This window comes from Eumetopias jubatus, unplaced genomic scaffold (assembly GCF_037043125.1).
Source record: "Eumetopias jubatus isolate StellerSeaLion01/CBP00866 unplaced genomic scaffold, mEumJub1_p1.0 scaffold_2, whole genome shotgun sequence".
Taxonomy (NCBI): Eukaryota; Metazoa; Chordata; class Mammalia; order Carnivora; family Otariidae; genus Eumetopias; species Eumetopias jubatus.
Window position 1 is genome coordinate 194,617,293 of NW_028274808.1, and position 10,725 is coordinate 194,628,017.

Here is a 10,725-nt window from a genome sequence, read left to right on the forward strand (position 1 = left end):
CAGCATACTTGGAGTTGCCATAGAGACTGTGTCCTGCAAAACCTAAACATTTCCTATATGGCCCTGTACAAAAAGTGTTTGCCACTCCCTGCACGATAGGATAAAGAAACGGAGAGAGCCCCAGGGAGGTGACTGCCGTACCCAAGACTACAGAGTTGTCAGCTCCAGTAAGCCCTGTATGTATTTGGGGTTAATATCTTTCCCCTTTATTTCCTAGTAATTGGCGGCCTGCGACACCCATGTGTCACTGATTAGGAGGCATTCCCCAAGGCAGCGCTTCATGACCCAGCGGCGCAGGGCCCAGTGAAGCCACCATGGTGTCCAGCACGGCCGCGCTGCTCCTGGGCGCGGTGCTGCTGGTGGCCCAGCTCCAGCTAGTGCCTTCCCGCCCTGCAGCGCCCGGGGACGCGCCGGGCCAGCCGGAGCTCGCGCGCAGAGCAGCCACCCTCCAGGGTGAGGGCCGAGAAGGCGCGGCTCCCAACGGCTCGGCGCAGCAGCTGCCGCAGACCATCATCATCGGCGTGCGCAAGGGCGGCACGCGCGCGCTGCTGGAGATGCTCAGCTTGCACCCCGACGTGGCAGCCGCTGAGAACGAGGTCCACTTCTTCGACTGGGAGGAGCACTACAGCCAAGGCCTGGGCTGGTACCTGGGCCAGATGCCCTTCTCGTCCCCGCACCAGCTCACGGTGGAGAAGACCCCCGCGTACTTCACGTCGCCCAAAGTGCCTGAGCGTGTCCACAGCATGAACCCGGGCATCCGGCTGCTGCTCATCCTGCGGGACCCGTCCGAGCGCGTGCTGTCCGACTACACCCAAGTGTTCTACAACCACGTGCAGAAGCGCAAGCCCTATCCGTCCATCGAGGAGTTCCTGGTGCGCGACGGCCGGCTCAACGTGGGCTACAAGGCGCTCAACCGCAGCCTCTACCACGTGCACTTGCAGAACTGGCTGCGCTTCTTCCCGCTGCGCCGCATCCACATCGTCGACGGCGACCGCCTCATCAGGGACCCTTTCCCCGAGATCCAGAAGGTCGAGCGGTTCCTGAAGCTGTCCCCACAGATCAACGCCTCGAACTTCTACTTTAACAAAACCAAGGGCTTTTACTGCCTGCGGGACGGCGGACGGGACCGCTGTTTGCACGAGTCCAAAGGCCGGGCGCACCCGCAAGTTGACCCCAGACTCCTCAGTAAACTGCACGAATATTTTCACGAGCCAAATAAGAAATTCTTCGAGCTTGTGGGCAGGACATTTGACTGGCACTGATCTGCAATAACCTAGGCTCGGAACCTTTCCTATTGTAAGTTCTGGTGTACATCGGGGGAGGAAAAAAAAATTTTAAAAGGGCATTTAAGCTATAATTTATTTGTAAAATCCATAAATTACTTCTGTACAGTATTAGATTCACAATTGCCATATATACTAGTTATATTTTTCTACTTGGTAAATTGAGGGCATTTTGTATTGTTTTTCATGGTTGTTAACATTGTGTAATATGTCTCTATATGAAGGAACTAAAATATTTCACTGCAAAAAAAAAAAAAAAGTCCTGGAGCCCCTGTCTTTTTTGAATATAATTAACTTGCCCCAGACTCAAAATAGCTGTCTGTGTTGTACTCATTGCAGAATCTATATTCCTTTGTTACTTTAAAAAGAAATGTTTTTCATGGCTATTATGCTTCTCTCTCGCCCTCTCCTTTCTTCATTGTTCATTTTAATTTTTAATGTCTCTCTGTGGTCATCAGATTTATTTTTTTTACTTGCGTTGTGAGATTTGTCTTCACTGAGATCCCCTATTATTCTGGAGTGGCAGGTTCACCCACTCCCGATTTCAGCAGGTCCCTGAGCGTGGATTTTAACCCCCTGTTAACTCAGAGTGGACAAAGCAATATTGAGACTGGAAAAGTAGTTAATACTAGCAAGAAGCTCCCTTGCCACACATCTTTGCCTCGAAGAGTGCTTGCATACATTTCTGATCTTAGCAATGGGCAAAACCTACAATAAAGGGGATGAAACCACTGGCCTTCAGAATGGTCTCGGGGCTGTGTACTTTGACCCAGGTGGCAACAGGTCTATGGAAACCCACTTAGAAAAGAGAAGTTGCAAACTGTATGTGTTCCTATCTTGTAGATTTTGTGGAAAGCCGACTCGTGGTATAGACAACTTTTGCTTAGGTTGGGAGTCTTTTATCTATTTCCTGAAAGATCGATATGCATTTATAGACACATACTCCATATGCATTGAGACATAAGTATGTGTGTGTTTTAAAATCAACTCTGAATGTGTAATCCTGAAATGGAAAGGAAATTTGAACTCCCAGGGGAGTTTGACCCAGGGGTCAAAATGGCAAAAAGAAAAGCACAAAGCGGAAGTAGAGCCTAAGGCAACCCTTGTACCTGCACCTAGGGGAGAGAGGCCTGATTTCAGTTTCACTTCTACTCCTGAACAGCTATCTTGTTGGAGGTGGTCATGCAAGCCCCCTGAGTCTTGGTTTTCTCAGGCATTCTTATTCAGTCAGCCTTTTACAGAATTAAATACACTGGATATGTTTTCTTATTATGAAAGCAAAACACAATCATTATGTAAAACAAAAAAAGAAATACAAAGAAGCAAAATAAACCCGTTTCCTGACAGAGTTTATATTTAATGCAGCGAAGTAAAATGGACATTATATATAAGAACTCATTGAAAATGCCCCCATACAACCCCGGGAAGTAGTAATTATTATGGCGAGTTCGAGGAGGAAGAAATAAGCATGGAGGAGATAAGGAACTTGCCAAGGTCACATGGACTCCAAGCCAAGGCTGGGAGTCCACTTAGAGCCAAAGTTACAGATTTGTGGTGTTTTGGTTTTGATCCTGCCCTACTCTTTCTGAACTCAAAAAGAAAGGCCCAGACTCAGAGACAGTATTTCCTGACTTAAACCTGACCGATTCCTTCCCTGGTGCCAAATGTCTTCCACCTCAAGAGGTGTGTCTGAGCAAAAGGAGAGGGGCAAGAAAGAGCCTGCACTTTTCTCAGCAGTGCTATCAGGGAAGTGAGTCACCTTGGTTAGGGGCAGCAGCTGCAGCCTGGCCTGACCTTGGCGTGGCCCAGGCCACACCCCTGGCCCTGCAAACACAGCAGGAAGAACACCTTCCCCCTCCGAACACATTAAGGTTGTCATTACACAACCAACTCCCCAGAGGGTGTGACCAAAATATTTATAGCAGGCTTCCCATTGACATGGCACTTTGCAATCTGGAAAGTGCTTCCCTCCACAGAACACCATTAGACCTTGCTTCATCACACTCATTAAGAGCTGAAGGGAAGAGAGGCCCGGAGAGGTTAAAGTGAGTTTCCAGGATTGCCCAGGAATTTGGTGTGGAGACTCCAATGTGAGTCTTCCGAATTTTCAAAGAAAATTTTTTTGCAGAATACCCATGGATGCCTGTGCCCTAATGGGGATGCTATGCTTGAAGCATGCAGTGTTGGCATCAGAGGTGGTGGGCGGGGATGGAGGAAGGAAGGACCGAGCACTGGGAACATGCCCTAGTGGCTGGGGCTAACACAGTTCCTGGTAGGAGTGGTCCAGTGTAAAATGATAAGTTGGTAAAAATTAAGTAATTGTTGATTTGGGATGCGGGGTCTTGACTGAGGATGTGTTCATGGAGGTCTACACGGGTCAGGGGTCCTAGTGGTTCTCGGTTACTCCATGTATGGCAAAAGTCCAGCCAGTCCTTAGGAAAATACAAGGAGCACTTGTACTCCAGCAGCCCAGGCATTTCAATCTCATCTGTGCACTCCCAGATTCAGAGGAGGCCCTACAGGGGACCTGGGCCTGCCTTCCTAGGGGCACAAATGCAGTGACTTGGGAGCCAGATGGGCACCTGATCTCTCTCCAAACACCGTATCAGTTCTGTTAACAGAGAGATGCCAACTAGAGGGAGTGAAGTTCCTGTCCCAATTGGCCCACGAGCAGGGGTGGCCCGGGAGCCTCCAGGTGGGATGTTCCAGAGAGGCACCTGGGAGCAGCTGAGCACAGAGCCTCAGCTCTTGTGTTGGGAATATTCACGGCACTTGATGTTTCTGAGTCGGGACAACCCCTGCCTGCTCCCTTCCCCTAGGAATCAGGTAGTGCTGAAATCCCATTGACAGTATTTAGTTATCAGCTCACAGCCTAAAAATGTGAGCACCTCTGAGCACAGGGTGGATTGCTCTTTCAATCCTGGGAGACTGTTACTTAGCTGAAGGGCGATGCAGGGCAGAAGCGTCCAACGTGCAGGGTGACTGCTACTTAAAGAGGTAGAATCTGAGATCACCACTCAGAGTTCAGGTGTTCACTATAATTTCATTTTTCAGCTGAGCCCTACTATGGGCTTCGCATGGTGTTAAGCCCTTAGGAGTGTAAAAGAAAACACAGTAGGAACTAATAATCACTAACTCTTCTGGGTTTAAATAAAAAACGTGGAGGGGCCATGAAGATAAAGGGATGACGCTTAACTGTGCTTGGACTGGCCAGTGCAGTATGTTCTATACTTTGTCGTGTCATTTGGGAACGTCCCTGGGAGGAGTCCGCTAGCCCCACTACGGAGAGAAGGAAATGGAGATGGAAGAAATGGGCCTGCCCGCGTTGTTCGAGAAGAAATAGAGAGATGTCACTTGGTCCAGGGGCATAGTCGTCCCCAGGATGGGGAATGTGGCACTGAGAGTCATCAAAAGAAGGTGAGAGATGGCAGAGGTGTCTCTCAAAATGCCACTATTCAGAAGTAGGAAGAGAAGAAGGGTCTTCCCAAAGGGCATGATCACTTACGTCCCGGGTCACAGGACCCTGTTCTTTCCACAGAAAAGCTTCTTGGAGGAATTGCCATGATGCTGGAGAATGGAAGCCAAAGGATGTAACCAAAGCAGGGCATTCTGGACAAGGGCAGCTTGAGGAATCAAGACAGTGGTGATGGGGAAAGGGCAGGAGGAAGGGGATGCGGGCAACAGACTTGAAAACACATTGAGAACTTGCTATGTGACAGACACTTGTGGCCTTGGCATCTGCTCTCCAAGTGGTGGAAGCTTTCTTAGAAAGCACCTGTGTATCTCTGTCTCCTGTGCAGGTGTATCTGTCACAGAAAATCACTATCCTTTATTGCACACCCACTATATGCTTAGTGTTTTAAATATGTTGCTTCTAATCCACGTGACAATTCTGAGAGGTAGGAAATGCCATGGTGCTGATTTGACAGAGGAGGAAACTCAAACTCAGACCATAAAGGGCTTGCCCAGGATGCCAGAGACAGTGATCTGTTACAGCTGGAACTTAGTCCCCAGTGTCCTTGCTCTGCTACTTTGTGGTCCCTGCAATCCTGAGTGAGGGGAAGGGGAAGTAAAGCGTGAACATTTATTACGCAGAGCAGAGTGTGTAGAGAAATATGGGCACACAGGATGTGAGGATGCACAGACAGGGTTATACCAGACGGTCTTCAAGCGAAAGAGTGGCTGGGGACTTGATACAACAGACACACGATAAAGCAGGCTCCTTCCTGGCAGACCTTCATTTAGGAAGCCTGCATTTGAGTTGGCATGGAGCAACATGGCGGAACTCTCCAAATGGCAAACAAGGAGTGAGGACCAGAGCTACAAACACTTCAGCAGAGCTTTGAGCTGCTTGGCTGAAATACCTAGATGTAGGAAATGGCTTTGGTTCTTCAATTCATGCTCATATCAATATCTTTACACCTTTTCCTCCAAATTCCCCTGTTAGGTCACCTGAGAGAAAAAGCATTTAGAGCCAGGAGCCCCGGGTGTGTATTTCCAACTTTGCTAGTTTTTGGCCATGTGGCCTTGGGTTCAAATTCTCAGAACCTCAATATCTTTCTCAATCTAAGTGGGTTGATATTTACTTAATTCTGTTTTGGGGGGAATTCAATGAGATAAAGTAGGTAAAACACTATGGGGCTATGGCATAGTTGTTAAAAGCATTTAGGATTTTAGGAAACAAACCAAAACTGGTTTTGAGCCAGTCTGCAGGCACCGACTGCCTTGGCCTCCCTATCCTCTTCTTGGGTAGGGACTGTAGCCACTGCTGTTGGCTATGGGACTGTAGCCACTGCTGTTGGCATCCCATTACTAGGAAGTATCCCACCTCCAGCTACCAAAAGAGTTGGTTGCTCAGGGCTCACCCTGTACTGCTTTCTGGAGGATTTCCCTGAGTTGAAGGAGTTGCCTTACCCGGAGGTGCCTGGGGAGTTGAACTCACTCAGCTTCTTTGCTTTCTTGGGGGTTGCCTGTGACTAATGATTGACAGATGTGGGGAAGCAGTAGGGTTGAGGGAGCCTCTTGTTTTTGGGGCAGAACGACCTCTGTGGTACAATTCATGCTCTAGAACTCCTTGCAGTATCAGGTCGACACCAGACTTCTCCTGAAACCACACTCTGCTTAGTTTCTTTCCCTACTTTGTCCTGCGTCCTTCGTTGCCTTACCCATTTCTTTCGTAATCCCATCCTCAGTAGGTGACTTGCCCAAGAATACAGGGATTCCCCATCCTAGGCTTTGCTTCTAGGGCATCCAATCTAAGATAGTCAACTTGCAGAAATGTTTTAGTCTCTCTGCACTTCATGTGGATAGTCTGACCAACCCACAGGATTGTGATAAATCTTCCAGTTAAACGAGAGATGAGAGGGAATGAGTCTATTTTATTGGCTGATACACAAAAATGCTGAATATAAGAGTAGATGCATTTGTTACCAAGTACTAGGTCTCTTTTTTTGACTTACCAGACTATCAAAATAATGTTAATGCCTCAATATAAACATAAACTCCATCTTCCTGAAAACTTCCTTATTCTCACAAATATGAAGGCACTGCTCCATCTTACTTATGATATAGGGCATTGTGTCTCTACTGTTCATCAAATATTTCATATGGAGCTTGTGCACAGATGTCCTTTCCTCTTGATTGCAACACCTTAGCACCTAACACAGTGCCTGGCATGTGGTAGATAGGAAATACTTGTTTGTGGATTAAATAGTAACTCCAGTCCAGGAGTCAGTCTGGTGTAAAAACTCCCTCTACCATATCCCAGCCTCGTGGTCTGGCTGGCCTCCTGGGAACACCTTCTCTCGCGTTTCACAATATACTGCCTCATTTGATCCTAACAAATCTCTGAGCAAAGAATCAATCCAACCTCTATGTTTTTGCTGGCCACCATATCCCCAGCAAATAGGGCAATTCTTGACATAGAAGGTACAAATAATTACTAAATAAATGACTCACGGAAGTGCCCAGGCTCTTTCTACTATGCCATACTGCACAACATGCTCTGAATATTGCACTAATGGAGAACCTAGTATCCTCCAAGGCAACCCATCACATTTCCAAACTGGCTATTAAAATTCACACTTCCTGTACCTAAACTTCTATTTCCTAGCTTTCTCCCATAGATATGAGTTCTACTACAGGCTATCATGAAGAACAAGTCTCATACCACTTTCTCATGTTGACACACTGGAAAGAAAGAACACTGGCCTTGGATTCGAAAGACCTAAACTTAGGGGTTTGGTTCAGCTTTTTCCATAGCTATGTGATGTTGGACCATTCCCTTAACTTCTCTGCATTTCTGGTACTTATCTGTAAAACAGGATAAACGATGCCTTCTTTGCAGAGATTCTATGAGTGTTACATGGCTAGTGGACAATGTGAAAATAAAAGAGATCCTAATTCTACAAACACCCTCTTAATATTGCAAAGTAACTCAGCTCTCATGATAGGTGTCATCCCCTCTAGAGAGTAATGGGATAATAGTTGAGTGTTTACCAAAAGCTAGGCAGGTATTATCTCATTTAATCTTTACATCAGCCTAAGAGACAGGTACTACTATTAACCTTTTACGGATGGGGAATCCAAGGCACAGAGCTAGTAAATGTCACATGGCTAGTAAATTGTAGAGCCAGATTTGTTCCCTGGGTAGTGTGTCTTCATGGCTAGCTTACTTCACCTCCAGGCTACTTTCCCTTTCAATGAAAAAGAGACCTTCTTCAACATATCTGCTCATTGAAAGGGCTAGAGCACAAAGAAAGCAAAAATAGAAATCAGGAACTTAAGACAAATACCAGCAAAACACTATCGTAGGCAGAATTCATGAACTGTTCCCCTATGCTCCCAGCCCTTGCTGAATGTGCTCTGTCTAGTCCTCAGCCCTTGAAAGTTCACAGGACTTGTAAATAAGATGGGATATCTACTATCTTAATTAGGTTACTTTATATGGCAAAGACAACAGGGTGTGACTATATATGATATATGAGACTAACAGTGGACTGGAGAGAGAGAGAGTCTCCTACTGGCTTTGAAGAAGTCACCTGCCATGTTGTGAAAGACATAGGAGGGGGTTCAGTGTAGCCAGGGGCAAGTAATGCTGAGAGTGCTCCACCCCGCATGCCCCCCATCCCCCCACCACCAGCCAACGTCCAGCAAGAAAACAAAGCCTGCAGCCCCACCTTTGCAAAAAACTCCATATTCCAACAGCCTGTGAGCTTGGAGGAGGGCCCCAAGCTCCAGATGACAAAGCAGCCTGGCTAAAACATTAGGAGCTGCCTGGTGAGATGGAAGCAAAGCTAGCTAGGGTTTGTTCAAACTCCTGTCCCATGGAAGAGAGGTACTACATGTATGTTGGTTTACATGGTTCAGTGTGGGCAAGGACTACACAAGGAGTTGAAGAATAGGGGGTGTGGTTCTCAGGGGGCCCTCTTTGGAGACTAGTTACCATACCTGGTTGTTCCTTGACAATCAGATGGACAGAACACCTACCTAATGGATCTTTGGTCGTACTTAAAAGGGAGATTAATATAGGTATAAGCTTTCCTGAACCTCAGAGTCCATTATACTAATGTAGGTTGTCATTATCTTAAGTCCTTGGTCCTGCTATGTAATTTCGACTATTTTGACCTAAGGTATTTGACTATTTTCAGTCCAATCTTTTGATCATATGTGATGGTGACTAAGTGATTTTGCATAAATCATTTGTTCCATAAGTAGGATGCAGTTTTGCACACCGTGTTGCTTTCACTGTATTTTGACAGACCCCAATCAAACCATCTGAGAAAAAAGGATATGCTCAGAACAAACTGTGGACGGGGGTCAGCATGGAAAACTTTGTCTTATGTGGGTGCAAACCCTGGCAGACCTACGAAACCTCTTAGATTATTTGTCAAACACGAGAGAATGTTGCTGAGACATTTAACACTGCATGTTAAAAGCTGTACACAGCATTTAAAAAAGAATGCATGGCAGACTCCATTTCCACTTTCCTTAATTTGGAAGTTCTATCTTTAGTAGCGATTTGCATTTTCCACACAATTAAAGACTGTACCTAGTTCTGATTTGCACTTCAAGTGTCCAATTCAGCTGTGATTTACATTTTTTTTCCCTCTATTTATGTTTATCAGCTTCCCAGTAAGAATGCTGGGTTTCTCAATCTTGCCATAATCACTTAAAATGTGGGTAACTCTGGACAAATTTGATTAACCATCTCAGAGGGTCAGTTTGCTCATATATTAAATGGGAATTAGAGTTTATTTAAGGAATTGCTGTGCATCTTAAAGGCCGTGAGCACATCCAGGGACACAGTAGGCATTTGATACATGTGCATTCATTGTCCTTTTAATTTAGCCTCTGTGGACCCGTCCACAGGATCTGTGAATAGAAACTCACTGTTGGTAGTAGAATCGTCTATCAGCTATCACCTTCCATCATGAACATCAAAACCAACACATCTGGTCAGTGAGTTTTTCTGTGCCTCTAAACATAAACAATCACGTAAATCCAAGCCATGGGCAAACAAACACAATGTTTGAGACAATTACCCGGATAATAAAGGTCTGTTCCTTTTCTTGAAATATTCAAATAATGAAGAAGAAATTTTGAATGGTCTCTTTTCTATACATGACAGATGCAGATTAAAGGTAATTTAAAAATAAAATTTCCTCCATTAAATAGTTTAGAAATTTACCTGTTTGGCTAGAGAAGGCTCTTAACTGTTTCCCAAAGACACAAAATGACTATTTTGCAGTGAGCTCCCGTATCTCTCATTTTTACCAAAATTACTCCTTTAAAATTCAGTTTCTCCACTTTCCTGATGTACAATGCCCTACCTGATTAGTTTTTTTTTTTTTTTCCCCCTTAGGGCAGGGGGATGGGAGTGGGTATGGCACTTTGGAAAAGAAACCTAAAGAGTTCTAATGTTCAAGGGATATTTTACCTATGCCCATCTATTTGTTAAACTCCAATCTTATTCACAATCACCAAAAAAGCAGAAGCAACTCAAGTGGTCATCAGTGGATGGCTGGATTAAGAAATGTGGACTGACCGTACAATGAAACAGGATTCAGCCATGAAAAGGCAGGAAGGGGCATCTGGGTGGCCCAGTCGTTTAAGTGTCCAACTCTTGATTTTTGACTCAGGTCATGACCTCAGGGTCATGGGATGGAGCCAAGCCCCAAGTCAGGCTCCACACTCAGCAGGGAATCTGCTTGGGATTCTCTCTCCCTCTTCTGCTATCCCTCTGTCCACGTGCGTGCACTCTCACATAAATAAATAAATAAATAAATAGGATCTTAAAAAATAAAAACAACAAAAACCAACAGAAAGTTCTGACCTGTGCTAGGACATGGACAAACCTGGAAAACATTATGCTAATTGACATAAACCAGACAGAAAATGACACATATTGTATGGTTCTAATTATATGGTAGGTCTAGAACGG

The 10,725-nt window shown here is 45.6% G+C and overlaps 1 protein-coding gene across 1 annotated transcript; it reads left to right on the forward strand.

Moving 5' to 3' along the window:
- Window positions 1-314: 314 nt before the first annotated feature.
- HS3ST1 (heparan sulfate-glucosamine 3-sulfotransferase 1) lies at window positions 315-1,381 on the forward strand. The gene has a single exon (XM_028089712.2). The coding sequence runs from the start codon at window positions 315-317 to the stop codon at window positions 1,260-1,262; it is 948 nt and encodes a 315-aa protein (XP_027945513.1). The 3' UTR covers window positions 1,263-1,381.
- The last annotated feature ends 9,344 nt before the right edge of the window (window positions 1,382-10,725 follow it).

Excerpts from the sequence above, each read along its gene's own strand:
- HS3ST1 (XM_028089712.2), top strand. The coding sequence starts at position 315 with ATGGTGTCCAGCACGGCCGCGCTGCTCCTGGGCGCGGTGCTGCTGGTG.